The sequence below is a fragment of the Podarcis filfolensis genome, assembly GCF_964270895.1.
Source record: "Podarcis filfolensis genome assembly, chromosome: 4".
NCBI classification, from domain to species: domain Eukaryota; kingdom Metazoa; phylum Chordata; class Lepidosauria; order Squamata; family Lacertidae; genus Podarcis; species Podarcis filfolensis.
In genome coordinates, this window is record NC_139607.1 from 67189648 (window position 1) to 67211200 (window position 21553).

General features: G+C 41.4%; 1 protein-coding gene across 1 annotated transcript in view; it reads right to left on the minus strand.

The window, feature by feature from the left end:
• Positions 1-7365: 7365 nt before the first annotated feature.
• The window catches only part of PLCXD2 (phosphatidylinositol specific phospholipase C X domain containing 2), a 30296-nt gene continuing 16108 nt past the window's right edge, over positions 7366-21553 (minus strand). The window contains exons 2-4 of the mRNA XM_083611724.1: positions 18600-19060; positions 16414-16655; positions 7366-12618 (exon numbers count right to left, since the gene is read on the minus strand). Of these exons, the coding sequence (XP_083467850.1) occupies positions 12468-12618; positions 16414-16655; positions 18600-19060 (854 nt within the window). The 3' untranslated portion in view covers positions 7366-12467. The remainder of the gene's footprint in view (positions 12619-16413; positions 16656-18599; positions 19061-21553) is intronic.

Sequence of the window (21553 nt, forward strand, 5' to 3'; positions counted from 1 at the left end):
AAAATGGCAAGGCTGCAGGTTTGATCCTTGTATGGGACAGCTGCATATTCCAGCACCACAGGGGGTTGGACCAGATGATCCTCAGGGTCCCCGCCAACTCTACAATTTTATGATTCTATGAGGCATAGGTGCCAACTCCTTGGGGGTCTGGGTGCCCAGACACCCACAAAATTCCACATGAAGGGACCCAGCACCCACAAATTTCAGTGTCAGGGCCATGCAAACTGCATGGCACTCACGGCCCTGACGTTCACAGGGCTAAGTTGGCACTCCTGCTATGAAGGCCAAAGGATACAAAGATGCACGATAGTGGCTGTGCTGCCCCCTTCATCTATGGGGACCTGCCCCACTAATATGCAATGTACAGTAATGAATAATAATGATATTTGTACCCCGCCCTCCCCAGCCGGAGCCAGGCTCAGAGTGGCTAACATCATATAAATAATACAATATGCATAAAAACAAGCAATCAATTGATTAAAATGCACCCCAAAATTAATTCAAATAAATTTAAATTAAATTAAAACTGGACAAATGACAATCCTCAGGTTAAAATTGAAAGCGGTTAATACTCGCCAGGACCAACTGTTTCCACTGATATTATAAGGACCTGTGAGCGGGCTGGGAAACCTCCTTCATGCTTGTTCTTACACAAAGAGAAAATGAGTCAGACTGAACCGTGACCAAAGGCCGTCTTGCAGGCCCTGCAGAAGGATATCAAATCTCGCAGGGCCCTGGTCTCTTGTGAGAGAGCATTCCACCAGGCTGCGGCCAAGGCCAAAAAGGCCCTGGCTCTGGTCGAGGCCAGTCTGACCTCCCTGAGGCCCGGGATCTTCAGGGTGTTGTTATTTGCAGACCATAAGGTCCTCTGTGGCACATACCAGGAGAGGTGGTCCCATAGGTACGAGGGTCCTAGGCCAAATCAATCCCACATGCATCCTGCTTATTACCCATCCCCTCTGAGATTTTTCTCCCAGCTTGATCCATTACCAAAAGGAGGTCCAGCTGGAAGGAAACTGGTTGCAGACATGGATGGTAGGGGGAAATGAAGAGAGTATGCCCTCTCAACTTCTTCTGGCCCTTTAATTTGTATATAACCCATCCCTTTACGTGTGAATGGGCAAATCCATATTTAAAGAGATGGGTCTGCTGCCATCAGTCATGCATAGTTGGGTGGAAGATGGTCAATGGCTTGAGGTTGAATCCCAACAATGCAGAAGTACTGTTTCCTGGGAACAGGTGGTTGACAGGTGTGGGGGAATTCCTGGTCCTGAATGGGGTAACTGCCCCTGAAGGACAAGCTGCACAGCCTGGGGTGTTTTTTTTGGACTCACAGCTGTCCATGTAGGCACAGGTTAATTCTATGTTCAGGGCTACCAGCTCCATCTGGTACATTGGCTGAGACCCTACCTGCCTGCGCACTCTCTTGCCAGAGTGGTACATGCTCTGGTTAGGGGAGTTTTGTTTAATGTTTGATATTTTATGATGTTTTTATATCTGTTGAAAGCCACCCAGAGTGGCTGGGGAAACCCAGTCATGTAGTCAACATATAAATTAATTGTTGTCATTGTTGGGTTTAAGAGAACCAGACTTTAAATACTTTATGCATAATTGTACAACTGTCAGACAATAAGGAACCCATGTTTACATGGTGTTCCAATTGTGAAGTTATATCAGCACCGGGGGGGGGGGGGGAGTCTTGTGTGAAACAGTCCTAACAAGAGAACCTTAGGTATTGGGTAGAATCCAGGAAAGACTTTGCTCAAGTTTGGGCCATAATTTTTATTGCAGTTTGAAATTCATATAAGCCTGAATGCCATACAAAGCTCATCTCAAATGTTAATGTCCTTCCTTCTAGAGGCACAATATTCTAGATGCTATTTTTAAATTGGAACAGTTTGAGTGCAGTAAATCATGCCCATAAGGCACCACAATTCAATAAACAACCTGTTTCCTTGTTAATCCAGTCCAGAATTCAGAGAACCTGTTTAGTGATGACATAAGCCTACATTTAGATGAAAAGATAAAAGCTTAGAGCCATTGTGTATATTGTCTGTGTCCCATATGGTTTTCTGTTGCATCAAGAGTGTAACATATATTATGAATGCATCAAGAAATAGGAGCGGGTGAAAAGTTTTCCGCTGCTGGGCAACCTCCAATTCCTTCTCAACTTTAGAAACAAACTGGCACAGGTAGGGCTCAACTCTTCCCAATCCACTTCAAGTTTATTTGTGTTTCCAAGTGCCTTGCAATTACATGGGGGTGTTTACAAGGTCCTGGATTGTGGTGGGGTTTCTGAGCACAATTCAAAGTGTTGGTGCTGATCTTTAAAGCCCTAAACAGCCTCGGCCCAGTATACCAGAAGAAGCATCTCCACCCCCATCATTCAGCCATCATTCATGAGGTCCAGCTCTGAGGCTCTTCTGGTAGTTCCCTCACTGCAAGAAGTGAGGTTACAGGGAACCAGGCAGAGGGCCTTCTCAGTAGTGGCACCCGCCCTGTGCAACGCCCTCCCATCAGATGTCAAGGAAATAAACAACTATCTGATTTTTAGCCCATAGTCATGTTTAGGTACCAAGCGCATGGCGGCTCGTGAGAGGTCATGTTGAACTATCTGCAGCAGACATGTAAGCAGCACTGGGAGAATTTGTTTCCCATTGTGCTCATGGTTCAGTGACTAGACCATTAAAGGCAGAAGTGGTTGAGATGGACTTGAGTACCCAGTTACAGTGCTGTTACACCTGACCTCTGTAGCAGCGATGACTAATCAAGTGCTGGGAGCAAGATTGACCAAAACGAACAATTGAGCTGATGCTGTGAGACTTGTAATTTGGAGCTTATATTTCCCCCCTCCTTCCTGTCAAAACAAACAAGAAATCTTTTCCATCTTAGCTTTGGATCTGTGGAGAGTCCAGCAATCCATAATTCTCCAAAAGGAAGTTCATCCTCTTTTTTAAAATCTCCCACATGGCCCCAGCTGCTTTAGCTTACTGTATCACATGTGCCTTAATCAGCAAGCGCACCAGCCTGAGCTAAAATGTTGCTTTGTTGTAATGTTTTAAACAAAGGCACAGTTGTTTTAATAAGGGAGCTTTCCACATTTTGAACCACATTTTTATATTTAAAAAATTGCAACTGAGAATCTAGTTTCCCCAGAGGAGGCAAGCTAATAAGGAAAAGAATGCTGTGGTGACCATCTGACCTCAAAATATTAAGAATGGGATACCTTTTCAAAATAAGGAATGCGATTATATCAGACTTTGCAATAATAACGCCTTGAGAAAGTTTCAGACCACAAAACCAAGGTCTAGCCACTCTTTATTTAGTTGAAAATTGTAAGATTGGGGGGGCGGATTTAAAATTCCTGTTCCTGACAGTGGATGTTAACTTCTATTTAAATGTATATACTTGAGAGCCAACCTGGATGTGATATTAAATCTGCGTCTAACTTGTAGCTTTTTAAAACCGCAAATCGCACAAGCTGTGGGTGTGCACATCATTATTGGGATCACAGCAGCTGTGGAGTGGGGATTTAACTCTTTCCTGGCACCAGTGGATTGAATCTAGCCCAAGGGGTGCCAATGAAATCAGTATAAAAAGTGAATTGTGACTTTAAGACCCAGTGATTTCAGTGGGAACTAATTGCTGCTAGGATCCAAACCAGTCAGGAGTTTACTAGCAATGCAAATTCGGGCTTTATGGGAAGGATTTTCCCAAGGAAGGGTTCAATTGCCCCTGCTGTGATCTTAATAATTATCAGTTTCTCTAGCTGGTGCTATTTGCATTAAAACAACACCATAAAAACCATACTTGTTAAATGTAAAGACACATTTTTAACATGGCATGCAGAATCAGAGCCTTGGGGCATTTCAGGTATCAAGGACGCAATAATCCTCCTGTTCCTGGATCCTAGCAATCAGGCTCAAGATCTCCTGATAGCACATGACTCATTTCAGGCCTGGCACCAAACAAGTTCTTTGTATACCAACCCTGCCCACTTCCTGTCTCATTCTAGCAAAGGTGCGCCCTGAATGAGATAGCATTGATGTATGGCCAAGGTTAGCGTCTGACGTGATACTTTGTCATCTACATGTTTTTTCCTTGGGATTTTACCTTCTGATTCAAGGTTGTACTAATGTACCCTTAGGGCTTGTTCTCCAGCTCTCTGCTTTTTAAATGACTAATTTCCATTATGTAGCATCCTTACCTATAACTGAACAATACTATTTCACAATTTTTTTTTCTAAAAAAACCCCCCAGACAGTACGAACCAAAAGCAAGTATCTGATCTGCGCATGAAGCTTCCTTCTTCTTGGCAAGGTTCACTGGAAGGAAAGGCAGCGGGGTTAAGACTGTATCTGTGGTGCATTGTAATTGGCTTGCAGAGGAGATGTTCCTATGAGGACTGTGCCCCAACATGCTTGGAAGCAAGTTTATAAGGCCACTGTATCCAAAAGGAGCTTTTAAAGAAGCACACACATATGTGTGCAATTTTATACACTAAAATGCAATACTAAACTTTGGAATTTTAGATAATACACACCCCCAATTCTCATTTTAATATTTGAACATGCTATTTTTTGGGGGGTAAAATAAATATTTTGTATAATACCCCACCTTTGAAACAGATTACCAGTGCAGCATACAATAAAAGCCATATAGGTCACACCTGGGCAGTCAGTAGAGCAGGAGACTCAATCTCATGGCTGTGGGTTCAAGCCCCACATTGGGCAAAAGATTCTTGCATTGCAGGCAGTTGACAAGATGACCCTCATGGTCCCTTCCAACTCTACAATTTTACGATTCTACGAATGTGGCTTATTTCACATAGCTTCCTGTGGCTCCTTCCTATGTGGCATGCAGCAAAACAAGGGGCGCATAGGTACCCCCTAACCAGTCAATGTGTTTGCAAATTCCGATTTAGACATTGCAATTGCTGGCTTGAGAAATACTGAACATTCTCCTAAACTGTTCCAAACAGTGCACCCAAATATTGCTACTGCTAAGGATTAGGTAAAAGCTTCTCTTATGAAACTAAAATAGCAAATAGTAGTAATAATATGGCTACTCTAGTTCAAGTATTTTAATCCACTTGTTTGCTTTACTTTTTTGAACAGTACTTTGGACTTCATCTAGTGGATTAATCTGAAATGTTGGTTTGAGAGGATGAACACCCTTTTTTCCAGCTCCAACAAAGGCAAGTGCACTTCAGATTGTTTCCAGTTAACAGAGACCTCCCGCCTTAGGTGAATGATTGACCTTGTTTCCAACTGAATGTGGCTGGAATGCTAAATTAGTAACCAACATTTACTTAACTCTACAGGTTTCATATGCGGTGCTTACCTTAAGAGTAAAATATGTGCAACAAGACCTGCTGGCAAACACTCCACGGCCCCAGCTGGCTTTCCTTCAAAAGGCATTAAGAGAGCATTTTCCATCCCCGGCCAAGGGCTCTGTGATGCGTATTTCATAAGAGGCAAATTCTCTGCCATGTGCCACTCAGGAATGTGGCTGTCTTGAAGCAGCAACCAGGAGGCTTATCACATTGCCAGAAAGCCTTTCCACAAGGTAAATTAATGAGCTGTTGCACAAACCAAAGTACTTTGGGCTGCTCTGTAATGAAGCTTAACTCTTTTTCTTAAATGCCTTTCTCTAGTCAAAAAGTGGATAACTTTCAGTAATAATAGTAGTAGTAGTAGTAGTAGTAACATGATAGAGATATAATGTTGTGGTGCCCTCACAATTTTCCATCCTCGTACGGTGTCCTCACAATTTTTATTTTAAAAATGAGTGGGTTTATGTTGTTGCTAGGAGGGGTTGGCCTGCTTTTTTTGTCTGTTTTAATTATTGTGGGGTGTTTAGTCTTTCGTTGGGGGAGGGCTAATCTTTACCAGATTTTCCCATAACAGTTTCTTAGCTTCCCAAAGGTAACTGCCTATAAATGTAGGCCTATTTAGACGAAGTCATGCTTCTGGGACAAAATCCAAATCAAGACCCCTTTGACCACATGACCAGAAATATTGGTCAGCAATATTTGGTAAAGGAAACTGGTAAAGGATCCACCAAGCTGAAAATGCAGCCACTCTTAATTTTGCATAGTGATCTGTGTAAAGTCATAAGCAGTATGACTTTTGCACTACTTTTGACCTTTCTGAGTGTTCTGCCTGATCAGAGAGATAGGGCAGGGCTCTGCACATTTAATAGCTTTGCAGAAGGGTAAATTTTCAGCAGGTCTTCCTCTACAGAACTGTTGAAGGTGCTGAACCCTATGTCTCAGTGCGTTCATGCAGAATACCCAGAAAGGTTAATAGCAGTGCAAAAGTCATGCTTTCCTTTTCACCTGGTGGCTCACTTCAAAGGCAGGATGTGTCCATGGAGGACTGGTCCTTGTGACACTCTTTGTTTGTGTACTTTGCCCCTTACCAGTTCTGCCCCGTCAAACAAACAAACCTGGAAGCAGGTTTGTTTGAGTACGGTACAGCTAACCTCAGCATTTTCCAACAGCTAATGGCAAATCATCATGGGAGCGTGGCAGTTTTGGTTTCCACCAGACCATTTGGGGGAGAATAGAAATACAAAGCACTCTGGTTCTGGGCTCCTTATTGCATTATGCTACACTGGAGTACTCTATAGTGGGAATTGTCTGAGAGGGAAGAACAACACCTCCGTCCCTTGCTCAAAAAACCTGACCAATATGCTCTCTAACTTGGATGTACCTGCTTTTATTAAGGAATCTTACAAAGGATTCCTTATAGCGGGGCTTCCAAAACATGGGTCTCCAGCTGTTTTTGGACTACAATTCCCATCATCCCTGACCACTGATCCTGCTGGCTAGGAATGATGGGAGCTGTAGTCCAAAAACAGCCAAGTTTCTGAAACATTGCCTTATAGTGCCAAAATGAAGTTCTACAGAGAATCAAATGTAATTTCCCAGGTTGAAAGACAAGAAGGTGAAGTAGCTTCTTCTAGATGAAAGGAACAGTAATAAACCTTGGCAATGAACTATGACATCAGGGATCACTGCTGTGGACCACAGGCAGGCTTGTGCTCACAGAAGCCATCCCTGGATCCCACAGGGTCCTGTCCCACTGCCCCTGCCCCTCCCTCTGCTGAAATCACACTTGAAAGAAGCCTCCCTTAGACAACAGAAGGCATTCCCTACCAAGTCTAATAGTCTCATGAAGGGCAAGGGGTGGGGGGTTTACACTTGGGATGGAGAGTGTTATGGAATGTGTGTGGTGCCCATGACATTTCCTCTGGTCTGCACATGCACCCACCAGGTCAAAAAGGTCAGCTACTCCTGAATTAGATAGCACACAGATAGATAGATAGATAGTATAGATAGAAATCTATACAACAAACTTCTTTCTAATGCGAATACATCTGTTTATTGTTATCTGCATTTATAAGTTGTTGGAAGAAAAGTTGTACATTTCCTGCAATTGTTTCGCACAACAATTGAACAATTAACAGAATAATTCCATTGTATCCAGTCATGGTGCGCACACACATATAAAGTTAGAAATTTCACGATTAGAAACAAAACAGCAAGTAAATGTGAAGAACAGATGTAGCCCCAAATTTTACGTACAGAAATAAAGTGAGGTATACTGGCTTTACAATACCCAGGAGTTTTGAAATAGAAAACGTAAGGTACAATGAACCATTTCGACTTGGAACAGTCAACATTCTGGAGAGGGGGAAAAATGAAATGTATACATTTTCAGGAAAATAATCAAGGACTATTAAAGAAAGACATCAGACATGAAAAAAGTGTAGCTCACATAAAGTCAGATATCAGGTACTTATAGGAAATAAATAGTCATAATAAATACGTGACATCCTAATAGACCTTTGTATTCTTCTATCACTTTTGTTTGTAGCAAAAAGTATTAGCTGCTTATGGACCATAAGGATATATTTCATGGGCTACACTGTGAAAATCAAAACAAAAATCTCTCATGTTTTCTGTCAAATTTTAACCTGATAGAGCACAAATTCTTACAGAGTCTTTCTCATATCAGCATTGCATAGTAGAAGCAAATAGACTCCAAAACCAGACAGCACACTTCCTAACCATGTATTGGGTTCCCAAAGAGAGAGATTCTGCACACAAATATGCTTTCCCTTTAGCTGAATCATAGCTCTTTCCCACCTGATCTGCCTGTCTGCTTCAAAATCAAAATGTTTCTAGCTGTCTCTCTGTTCCACCCCTGCAACTTTGATGGTTGTCACATTTCCAAGACTGCAAAGGAGTTCCAGGACATAAAAGATCATTTGAGCACTTTGGTTAAGTGTCTGATCACCCATTGCTTTGGTCAGCCAGAACCATAGTGATAAGCGTATTCATGCTAATTGAGACAACCAAACTCTCACCATCACCCTTGTATATTGCTGGCTGCAGGAATGCATCAAGTTGCCCCAAGTACTAGGGCTTACTGTGCTAGGCACTGGACAAAGTATAATATTTATTCTGGTTCATTAAAACAACATTTTATGCAGTCCATAACAATTCACAACATAATATGGCCTATAACAATTCCAAATGCAATAATTTACAGAAGCCTACAGAATAAATTAACAGAATAATAAATAACCATTTTTTTAAAAAATCTAATCCCTTTATACCACAAGGTCTCATCTGCACAACGACTAAACTGCACAATAAAATCCCAACCTAAAGTTTGTAAGAATTGAAATAATATTGACATACTTGGCCTTATTTTTCTGCCTTTGATACCTTTGCTCTTAAATGTATTCTGCGTGACTCTAATGGCAAATGATAGATATTACAAACCACATGAGTGGTCCTAGTTTTGAAAGCTTCCTCTGAAAAGGGAAGTTTCCTCTGAGGGCAGCTTCCTCTGAAAAGCTGTTGGCAACTCACTGTAAGGTCCAGGTGAGTTTTAATCATGCCAATATACCCTTCCCACCTCCACAAGAGAGCCAATTCACACAGTTGTGTTGTGGAAATCTGCACTTGTGCCATTGTGGTACAAGCAACCATGCATGTGCAAATCAGCCTTAAATGTTCTTTCTGAAAAGGAGTGGAGGATAGACTATGCTCAAGGGACACTTATTAAGCCACAGGAATCAAATAGATTAGGTCCTTCATAAACCAGAAAGCAGCCTCCTGTTTTATGTCTAGTTGCTATGCTTCTGATCACTGAGAGGACTTGTTTTATTATACACCAAGCTCAAATGAAAAGGACAGCAAATGAAATTCACAGTAATTGTTCAAGTTATATAACCCCTTTCTCAAGAAAACCGATACAGTCCAAGTGCAGATTTCTATGTAGCAACTCACCTTCATGCACTGAGGCATGATATTTAGCATGCCAGGTCTAACTTTAATCAAATTAAAGCCAACTTGCACAGGGACTGCATTTGCCCACAACATCAAACCATAGTTTAAACTAAATGGTAGCTTTAGATGTATGCAAGTACTTTGTTCCTTCCCTGCTGCTGTCTGGGAGAGGAAACAAGGCAGAGTCTGGCTTGTTTTCCCAGGTTCACACTAACACCATATTCTGCTTTGCATCCTCTGCTGTGCAACACAGAAGTGGAGGAGGATCAGATTGCTCATGTACATTAAAAGCACCATCTTAAACTATGTTTCAACACTGCATGTGAACCAGGACAGAGAGAACCACCTCTCACCAAACACTGAGGAAGCAACCAAATGAAATATTGATCATGCAAACAAAACATCACAAAAATCACCATGTGGTGACTTTATCATGTGAAAAAGTTTAATGAGGCCCCACACTGAGAATCTTCTGGCATTAATATATGGTGCTCTGACAGAGTTCAACTGGCCATATCAAAGATATCAAAATATACCTTATATTTTCATTTGCTTTAAATTACACTTTTGCTCTGAAACTTGCATGGTAGGACTGAAAACTCAAATAAATACAAAATAAATAGAACAAACTCGCCATCTTAATAACAGGCAGCTATCAAACCCAACTGCATACATGTCTGTTTCAACCCCACATCAAAGTATCCCTATACATGATCGAGAATCAGAGGTCATTATCAAGTCTTTTCTCAGCAACTGCCTCTGTCTACACAAATAGGTAATTCCAGGCAGTTTCAGTCACACCACTGTGATTCGTTCGCAGGTCACTTCATTTTTACTGAAAGGTGAGATCATATAGTCACATATTCTGAGCAAATCAGTGTTTGACTCTTCCAACCACTGATTCACTTCTTGAATGGTATAAACAAGTTCAGGTGTGGAGTTGTCTATTCAAAGGGTGAACTTGTCTGAACTTGTCTCTCACCCTGAGACTTGCAACAAGTATGTCCCCTCCATATGATAATGGAGATCTCATTAGGAATAGACCTCAAAATCTTAAGCACTTATCCCTGACCATCATTTTCTCTTTACTGGTGACAAAACCATCAAATACCTTCAAAGTCCTGCTGTGCAAATGCCAGTTTTCATTGCTACACTGTATGCTCAGCAACCACATTTTGTTATATCAAACTATTATGTACAAATAAATATAAGCCAAGATGATGAAAGGGAGAAAACACAACCACCTATCAACATTAAATCACTACTATTAAGCCCAGTGATTCCATCTCAAAGTAGGTTCATAAAATGAACAAAAACTCAGGCTCTGTATACACCTGTGAAAGCCCTTTAGAAAGGCAGGAAAATAATGCCTTCATTTCCTGTTCAAACTAATTCACACAGGTTGAAATGGTTCCTAGCATGAGGAATGGACATAAAAGAAAACTCAAACCACCAGATTTGAAACCTGGATTTTTTTGGACTTCATTTGCAATCATTGCAAGCCTGAGATCTGAAGCTGAAATACCTTTCAGCAAATCTGCTTTTCCCTGAAGGTCCATTAAAATTATATAATAACAGTGGATAAATCTAACCCTTATGAATGCCAAGGGAAGAACTTCCAAACAGGAAGTTATCAAAGTCAACATAAATGCTTTTCCCCATCAGCACAAACTTAAAAAAGAGACAGTAATCACATATTGTGCATATGTGAAACTTAAAATAAATTAAGCTGCTACATGTTAGATATTGGGTTACAAAAGCAGCAGAGGTAGCAGCACCAGCAAACCTTTGGGTCAAATATTGGAGGGGTGACATTGACCCACCTGAGGTTCACAGAAACCCTAGCCTTCCTCTTATAAAGTTTTTTGCATACTGTCTTGGAGACAAACAATAAAATAAGCAAACTTCTGCCAACATAAAAGTAGTTTTGATCTTAGTCTTCCACCACCAAACTGCACACACATTATGTTGAAATGCAAAACTCATATGGATTCTGTAGGAATTGTCCATGAGAACTCACTTGGTTTTTTCCAAACTTCCGATGACCAAACTACACTTTAAAAATGCTAACACCCAAAAATGGGTACTTTCAGAGCATGTAAGAGCAAAGATTACCCATCTTCACCTTCTGATCTGGGTTCATCTTCTGACTGGAAGGAGGCCAGGGCAATGAAGCAATTCATGCAAAGATGTAACAGACTCCCCTAATAGTAGCAAATTTGCTCCAACTCTGCATAGGGGAGTATTTGAAATATTCTGTTACAGCTGGTGCAAAACTCACAGCAGAATTAACTTCCCTCAGAAGGTGGCTAATTGGGGAAAGCAAGGTCAGAGCAGTGACTTGCAGAGAGATACATAATATCTTCTTTCACCACTCACCAGATTGTGCTACATAATCTGGGAAACATTTCCTACAAAATCCACAAACTTATTACATTCCCGTTGTACTTCATACCACCATAGATATTTCAATTGCTACAAAATAAATATCATTGTATTTTAAAATGCCCATCTTTCTGCTCCAATAGTTTTAACTTACCACATTTTCTTAATAGATTAAAATGAGAGTTCAAGTAAAAAAAAAGAAAGAAAGAGGTTTAAAAACTTCATTTATACCTCACAATAAACTCTTAAAAACTCATACACGGTACTGTATTTACAAAAAGGTCACTCTTAGCAATTGAGACACTGTTTGTGCTTTGTATTTTAGTGACTGAGGTAGTTTAATATACAGTACAGTTGAAAGGAAGAAAGCAGGGCACATGCCTGACTTTTGTCGCCAAGAACAAAATCTTTTGGCTAGTCTGGTAAATGTGTACTTAGAGTTCAATAATTATCTTTAGAGTTGGGCTCCTGGGTTTCATAACATGCAGGATGCACACACTCAACAAGTCTAGAGAGAGGCTCCTGCTAATGATTTACAGATGTTGAAGTGTCCAGCCGGCACATATTCTGTATTTCAGCAGATGTAGGCAGAGCAGCCATACATGCAGCACAGGGACGAAGGAAGCTGTGCTGTGAGGACTGTGCAGTCAAATCAACACGTGGCCTTGTGCCTTGGCATTGTGTGAAACAGCAAAACCGATAGATGGAGAGAGAGCTTGAAAGAAAGTTCTTGATATGACTGGACAACATTCCCACATTAAAACTTTTCCCGTTGTCAGGATTCATTGTCTTCTAGGAGAAGCTCATTCAATGCAATTACGGTAGCTGCAAAGTCAACCAGTTCCACAAAATCTGATGTAATTATGTTAACACCCATGACGCCTGGTTTCTGCAGCTTCACCCAGTCCAGAATCGAAGGGAGATTCCTAAAGGGAAAAGAAAGGAAAATGTAACATGAACCTTCGTCGTATGCATGAGGCACATTGCATCCTGTATATAATCAACATGCTGGCACTGCATACAAATACAGCGTTCTCCCAAACTGCATTGCCTTGAATCCAGAGTTCTGTGAGTGGAGCTCAACTCACAGAAAGGGGAGCACTCAGGTCTCACCCCCTTCCTCCTGCAGCTCACTATGCCCCCATCTGCTATGGAGTTGGGGATGGGGGCTCTCCAGACCAGGGGCCTGCAAGGGGTTTTGGCAAAAATGGTCCTTTCTGTACTTCTATTAATGTAAGCCTCCTTTGGATCTAAGCCCTGTTTCATGAATGAAGGAACTTTTCATGAGTGGAAGGCTTTGGATTCAAACCATTATGCCAATAAGGAACTGTCTCTTTGAGAAACGGGGGTGGCAGCATCTCACCCACTATGAGATGCAGCAGAAACTCATAGGTGAAGTTATCAGTGGAGCAAGCCACATCTGATATCTCTCACCCATTCAAAGCAAAATTCTGATTGGCTCGGGAACAACACTACAAGATGTGTGAGAAGGAAATAAACAAGGAAATGTTTTCCAGCTTGTTGGAGCTATCCTTGTATCTGGTTTAGAGGCTGCAGCTAGTGCAGAATGAAACTGGCAGAGTACTTTGTTACATGTATTATACCAGCATTGAAAGATCTGTACTGCTGCCTATTTATTACCAAGCTAAATGTCAATTACAAAGCCTTGAACGTAAGGCTCTAAACAACTTGGAACCAGGTACCTAGCACACCATCTCCCCTTGCACAGACCAAGCCAATCTTTAAGATCTTTTGATTAGCAGGATGTCACCTGGTGACAATACAGAAACAGATGAAATCACCTGGCATCTGAAATGCCCCCCACCTTGGGTAATTTGTGAGGCAAAGCGAGTACTGACCTTTAAGCACTTCTTAAAACCTTATGTTTACCCAACCTATCCTAGACTCTGACTCTTCATTTTTATTTTGTTGTTTTGTACCCTGCTTGGCTTTGTTTGTGATATACAATTGGGTTGTGTTTCCTTGTGTTTTGGAAATGTTATTGAAAGTTGCTGTATTGTTATTGTTTTTATCTAAACTGCTTAGAGGTTATCTATCTATATATGCAAAAGAGAGGAACAACGTTGTGCAACATTTTTACATTCTAGCTAAGATACTAGGGTGAATGTATCAGTGTCCGAGTAAAGGATTCCTTTTCAAGGTCTAAAGGAAACCTCTGTAAATCACAGCGGCCTTGTTCTGGCACTCAAAATATATGCAATGAGTGTGCATGGAGGTGACAGGCATATGCTCACACATTCTTAGGGAGCCCCCATGTGTATGCTGAGCAGTTTTTCACCCAAGCTTCCCTTAAAAATTAATATTGCTGTGTGTTATTCTTTCAAAACTCTATCTGAATGAAACAACATGGCAGTAACAGCATGCCATGACAATTTTCTCAGGAAAGCTGCAAGTTTAAAAGTTGAGATTATCTGGTACAGTTAGTAAGTCTTTATAAATGTAATGTGGAAGTTATTTTTTTTTTGAATTGCTTATAAAATATGATGTATTGGTTTTAACAGTGGAAGGTATTGTACTGAAAGGAAATTCTCTATTAAAACTGTGTTAATAACATCTTTATGTATTACCAGGTTTTGCAGTAATTTCATTTTCGCTCTTTTTCCTAGAAGCCTCCTTCCCTGCTAACAAAAGACTACCTGGGCCATTATGTACACATTTGGCTTACATCCAGAAATTTTCAGCAATGGCTTAGTTGCAATGCTGGATTAAACCATGCGGAGGCCCCTAGGCAGTAGAAATCTTGGCTCTCCCCCCTCACACAAGCTCTAGTGGGATAGCATTGAACTAATAAAGTTTGATTGTACTTTTCATTCAAGATCAAATCAATATTATTTTGGTCCGTTGTCACAGGACCTCTAAAAGGGCCTACCCTGCCTATTTGGTAATTTGGTACTGCTTAGCTGGGTGACAATGAGGAATTACAGAAGGAAAAGCTAAGCAAAAGTGTTAGTCACTGGGTTAGACAAGACAATGTGTTAGTCCTGTCAATGGAATGACTTGATTTCAATGACCCATAATATTTGGTTGAACGAATACCATACAATTTATAATGGGTATTTTGGGGTATTTGTATCATTTCTGAATTGGCATGATGGTAATCCATTCTTTTTACATTTTTGCTATTAAACATTTTAGTAAGGGGACGAAATGCACAAAAGTTCTTAATCAAATACATTTGTTCCCGAGAAGGGGGGAAAAGCCCTTTAGCACCATCTAGTGTCTTATTACTGCAGAGACAACTACTTTGGAAAAGTGGCATTGACAAGTTGTGGATATGAGCTCCTCCACAGAGCCTGTTTGTTGAGAATTCATTATGATTTGCTTGTATGTAGCTCATGTGGAGGTTAGACTATATTTAGTCTTTATTAACCATTCATTCTGATTTGTTTGTGGGATATTCAAACATCTTCCTGTTCATCGTTATCCCACACTTCTCACTGCTTTCTCACACTTTTCTCATCACCCTATCAACTGCAAAAGCCCCCTCCCTTAAAGCGGATTATACTAGGGTGACAGACTGATTTAACCCATTTTAACTGCACAAACCTAGATTTCCTGCCACTGCTTAGGTCCCTCTCACAAAATAGTGCCAGTCTGGAAGCAATGTATAAGAAATGTGTCAGAGATGAAGATACGGACATCCTAACCCCATGTATGATTTTACTGTTAAAATTATGCATTTTCCACTTGCAGCCAGTATTGCTAGTTGCTACATTAGCACACCATGCCACTGTAGCTTTAATAGATTGATAGCTGTGTTGAATTAAAAGTTGCCCTGCATTTAAAAATATTCATTTCAATGAATGCAGTGCTTTCTCATTTCATTCAGAGAGCATTCTGAAAGTAATTAAAGCTATTTTATACATGGCTATTTTAAATTTGATCCGTTAACCAAGAAATGAAATGAAAGCCATCACTACTTACTAATATGTTAAATGAATGGATATGTAATATAGTGAGGAGAAATGGGCTCAATTACTTACTCTGGTCTGTAGGTGGCAGCAACTTGCAACAGTATCGGCTACAGTTTCTAATCACATCAACAGAAATAAGTAAGCCTACTTATTTCAGCAAAATGGAATAAAGTTTTGAGCACAGAATTGGAACCCATGGCACCATCAGTGAGAGAGTGTGTGTGTGTGTGCATGCGTGTGTAATGGATTTTTGCCTTCTTAGTGAAAACATTTGATCTGATTCAAACTCCGAGCAAAATAGCTGCAGTTTAATTAAAGTTTGCCATCCTTTGAAATTTGCACTGTTCTGAATTTTGCAAAAGCATGCAACATGTGCCTATCTGAGGAGAAATTGCACTAAAATACTGATGAACTGTCATAAAGACTTTTTAAAAATTGCAAGCTGATATGGAAATGCGGAAAACTGAATTTAAAACTGGGGGGAAAAATGAAAAACAGAAAAAATGAAATTGGCAGATTCACCCAAACCTACTTCCAGTTAAGTGTGAACAGGATTGCACCCTAAGTAAATTTATTCTTTCTATCATCTATCTTCTGTTGGCTGGAGGTTTGGGAGAGGACTCTTTATTATGTTTATATGCATTTCAAGTAAGAAGGACAAGGCTACCATATCTACTCAGAAGTAAGTCTTATTGAATTCAGCGAGGCTTACTCCTAGGTACCTGGGTTTAGGACTGCAAGCACAGGTTAACAAGGTTTCTAAAGAAAGCTAAAACAGGCACTTACTTGTGAACAAGTGTGTTTTTCAGGCCACGGATGAGATTCCGTGCAATGGTTTTGACCCTTGGTGTAAGAATAGCTTGAGAAACGTGAAAAGTTCCTTGTTTTGCTCGTTCCCCACGAGTAGTGTCCAAGAACTGCAGCAGTTTATGTACGTTGGTCGTATTTGCCCATGGTGCTGGGATTTTATTCCCGGGCCACAGAAAGGGATGTTGTTCATAGAAACAATGATGGTAGAAAATGAGAACCTGGGATATTGAGAGAGAACATATCAGAAGCCTTTTCCCCCACACAAGCTCTTCTTTCACTTATATTCAGTGCTAAAAAATAATTTCACACAAAATGTTGCTTTCTATGCACTGGGCAAGCAGGACGACAGCATTATTGGTGTCAATATTTGCCACAAATAGGGCTTAAACAGAGGTTAAAAGCAGGAGCTGGGGAGTTCAAGACTCACTTCACTTCGCAAGGTGACCATAAGAACGCAACTATTGCTCAGTCTGCTTTTTGGATTTCATCTTTGGGCTGTGAGGAGGTGAGGATACTTCCCTTGGGTGATTGTGGATGTTCTTGCTCCTAGGTGAGAGACTGTGTGTGTGTGTGTGTGTGTGTGGTACCTTGGCTTCTAAGCAAGAGCAGAAATGCTGGCTGCATCTGTGGTAAGTGCATGAATGCAGCTAACCAATGTATATCCAGTGTGACTGATGGTTTTTCATAGTGTTTTGATTAGTATGCTGTATTTACTGTAGTCTTTTTTTGTATTACTATTCCATTCACTGCTTTGGGCCAAACAGTATATAATATGTATACTGTAACATAACATGCAGAAAGAAAGAGGATTTGCAATGATTTGTTGTTGTTGTTTCCGTAGTTATATGTGGCACAACACTAAGTACATTTGCTGAGAAACAAGTCCCTACCAATTCCATGAGACATGCTTTATCAGGTGTGTTTTAGGACTGCACCTTTAGTGGCACTAACCCCCATATACGCCACCAGGAGGAGTTCCTTTAGCACTGACTGCTGTGCTGTCAGCCTGATTGGTTACTGAGAAAAAAGGAACTGAAAATCAAGTGGAAGAGACAAAGACAGTTTCAGGGGGTTGGTGCGCTGACCTTCTGGAAGCGGTGGGGTAGGTACAGGTGACCATGTCTGCAGCAATCCACAGGACCAACAGAACATGATAAGTTGAGAAGGGCAAGCAGAAGCAGGGCTGTCACCACGACTAATAAACTAAAGAGACTGAAGGCCACAGTAGCTCAGGAGAAGAGAAAGCATGGGGTAACTGCATCAGACACTTGTTCACAGGAAAGGCAGTGATTAAGGAAAGCACAAGAGCCCTGCTGTACTAGAACACATGTCCATCTAGCCCACCTCTTCTCACAATGGTCAACCAGATGCCTAAGGGAAGCCCTAACAGCATTCTCCCCACCTGCGATTTCTAGCAACTGGTATACAGATGCATAATGCCTCTGATAGTGGAGTAGAACATAGCCATATCCAGCCTTTATGAGATGTGGATTTCAGACTGGAATGACACAGCCAATAGGAGCAGAGCAGGGTGGGAACTGGTCACTAGGACAGTGGGGTAGCCAGATCATGATGGGTAGGGGATCTGGAAGGTGGTGAGATACCAGGTGCTTCAGAGCAGGAATGGGGAGCCTGTGGCCCTCCAGATGGACACTGTGGACTCCCAATCCCCACATTCCTGCATACTAACTATGCTGGCTGTGGCTAAAGGGAGCTGAAGTCCAACTACCGGCTTCCCAGCCGTACTTTAAAGAACAGCATTTCAGTTGCCATACCATGAGATAAGTTTTAGTTTCATCCAGGCCCCATAGCAGTCTTTAAAGGGGGTGAGGGCCCAATAAGGAAGCTATGAAAGATCGCAACCCAAAAGTAATCCTAATAGTACTGAACACACAGTTAATGAATGTTATAGACAGGAATCAAACTGGGGCTTGCCTTACTGGCCAACTAGAGTTCTGTTCGCAAAGGGACAAGGTATTATGCTATGCTTCTGAAATGCAGGATGAACTCAGGGGGAAATCTTCTGCTCCTTTCTCCAGCTCAGAGCAAGAAAGGTGCACTGCATGCTTGCCTCCCCATTCCAGCTTCAGGCAAGACACTTTCAATTCTAAGAGTTCTTTGAATTATAGAAATTTGTTGCCAAATGAGAAACGCTTTCCTACCTGCTGTTGCTTTCCCCAGAGGTTTTGTAATGTCACGTTTTCCACACACTCCTTTGGGCAGAGTCTTGATCCAAAAACCTCTTGGATCCTACTGATCAGGTATGCATGGTGGTTGTTATCCATTGCGTAGAAATGGTTGAAATCCAGGAAGATCACTTCCTTGGGGTGGTGTTCTAGGAAGGTGTTGATCTCCATCAGCCCATCCCATACTTTGATTCCAAACAAACCATGTATGAAGTAGATTTCTTGACCTGCTTCGCCTGGTTTGGAAGATACACGGAGGTCAAAGTAGCGGATTCCACCTTCAAGCTGCTCCTTGAACGTTAGGTTTTGTGTCACTGACCATTTCTTCATGACCTTCCTCACCAAAGAGATTTTAGCCAACCGCTTGATTGCTGTGGCTTGATCTGGTCCCACAGGAGATTTCTCATCAACCCAGTAGCTGAAGGAATCATGTGACCCTACAGAGAAGAAAGACAACATCATTTTAGTCCTACAACTTGGGGTTTGCCAAGTGCTCTTCGCTGAAGCAGATTCTGGAAAACTGGATTCCATTCTTGTATTGCTCATTTTTAACGCTGGGAAAATCACTTAGGGCCACTTGTTAACACTTCTAAATCACTACACACAGCTGTAAATGGGGTTATAAGACCAGATGGAGCTACTGCTAGGATGAGTTTGGTTCAACAGAAATGGAATACCGCCAGCCAGGCTCACCTCTGATCAGGATTGTTGGGGGGGAGGGAACAGTTGCAGTCACTGACATGGCATCTCTCTTCACATGTTATTCAATTCAAAAGATTTATATTCTTCCTTTCTATACCAAAATGCCTAAGGCAGTTAATTAAAATCAAAACAGTAACAGTCACTGTTTTGCAGCATTACAAAAACATAGAAATGTTACTAACAATTCAAGAATTAAAAAAACCCATCATATAGAACAGCTGCACATATCCGCAGTGGAGGAATTTTACAGCCTGAACTGGCCCTTAGTTGTGGTGTTTGTTTTTGTAGTTGCGTTCTGGAAGCCAGGATTTGGAGAAACAGAAGCTCCAATGTTAGATGTTTTCCACCTCCGTCTCCCCACCCAATATTTGGTGATGAGCAAATGTCATCCATGGGTCATGAAAGGAAAGCCTTTGTCAATCTGCTGCCCTCTAGTTGTTTGGGACTACAACTCTCATCAGCCCCAGTCAGGACAACTAAGGGCACCAGATTGGTGGAGGCTGCCTAAGGAGATAAGCAGGTGACCAGACTTTTGTGTAGATTCCTTGGAAGAAGAACCATGCACACAAAGGAGAAAAACAGATGTTTCCAGCTTGTAATGTCAGGATTCACACACACATTTACCATCCACCAATTCAGCATTTACCAACTCAGAATTTAACAAGACCTTGAACTTCATGTTTCACTGCCAAGACACTATTTTCTGTAAAAGTTACTGATATCCCCAGATAGGACCTTGTCTAATGAGAAGTGGTCATACAGAAATATTAGAAGCTGACAAGCAATAACCCATTACAGTGGTACCTCGGGTTACAGACGCTTCAGGTTACAGACTCTGCTAACCCAGAAATAGTACCTTGGCTTAAGAACTTTGCTTCAGGATGAGAAGCAAATATGCTTCAGGATGAGAAGCTGCGGCAGCAGCGGGAGGCCCCATTAGCTAAGTGGTACCTCAGGTTAAGAACAGTTTCAGTTTAAGAACGGACCTCCAGAACGAATTAAGTTTGTAACCTGAGGTACCACTGTATTCAAATGTCATTTTTTGTAATACAAAAGTGTCTTTAGGAATGCAGTTAATGGGTTAATTCTCCTCAAGTCAGCAGAGACAGCTCATTCCCCACAATGCATCTGCAGGCATCTTGCTACTCTCTTATCTGTGTTACTTGGTAAGTCACTTTGTATATAAAGGAGCTCAGGTTACAGCATACTGTGTGGGTCCTGGTGGGAGATTGCAGGAATTGTTGATGGCTCTCTGCTGGAACTGTGGATTTGAGTGAGGACTTTTTCAAGAGATTTTCTGAGGAGGGAGTTGGAAAACTGCTAGACTTCAGAACTTGTGAGAATTCCACCAGTTGCAGGACTTTCAAAGCAACTGAACTAAAGACTTTAACTATGGACTTTAACGCAGCAAGCACTTTGAAGCAGAGAGCCCTCTCTAGGTTCAGAGAGAGAAGACTACTTATAACATGAGTGCCGCAACCCCATAGTCACCTTTGACTGGACTTAACTGTCCAGGGGTCCTTTACCTTTGTGTGTGTATGTATAGTAGTGTATGTTGGTGTTGACCTAGTAAAGACAACTCTGCTAAACAGCTGTTTTCTGGGGTGAGCTTAATTGCTTGACTGAACTTCCCCACAGTGTATACACCCAACACACCCAAATAAGGTGCTCCAGATGAAGCCATTCATTCCTGTGATGGTTTATCCTCTGACACTGTAGCCTACCCTGGCCTAAGAAGGCGACATCCTATGTCTGCTATGCGATTGTGTTAGGTGAGAGAAATGCTTCCTAGATGTTTTCAGATCAAAGGCTTTAACTGCACATTTCATGTGCTAATATTGGACTAGTCTTACACTGGACAGTCTTCCAGCGACAGGCACCTGCAAACAAGTCAGAGATAGGGAGTAGCAAGCAGTCAGTTTACCATTAGCTTTTCCCTCTGGATTACTTAGCCTGCTGCGTTGAACACTGATACATAATGTATCACCGTTGCCTTGTTATCTTAAGAAATATCTTCTTGTTAAAGGTACATCGTATGCTAAACACTAAAGAGCACATGCTGGTATGATGGCACTTCTAGGCTGCTTCAGCATGTCATGGAAAGGCATAAATCATAGCTTACTGTGCATGTGCAAAACTGTACTCACTTCGCTCCTCCAGACTCACAGAGGGATGAAAGGAAACATGATCTGTAGCCAGAGTTTGTTCTTGGAACATAGTCATTGTAA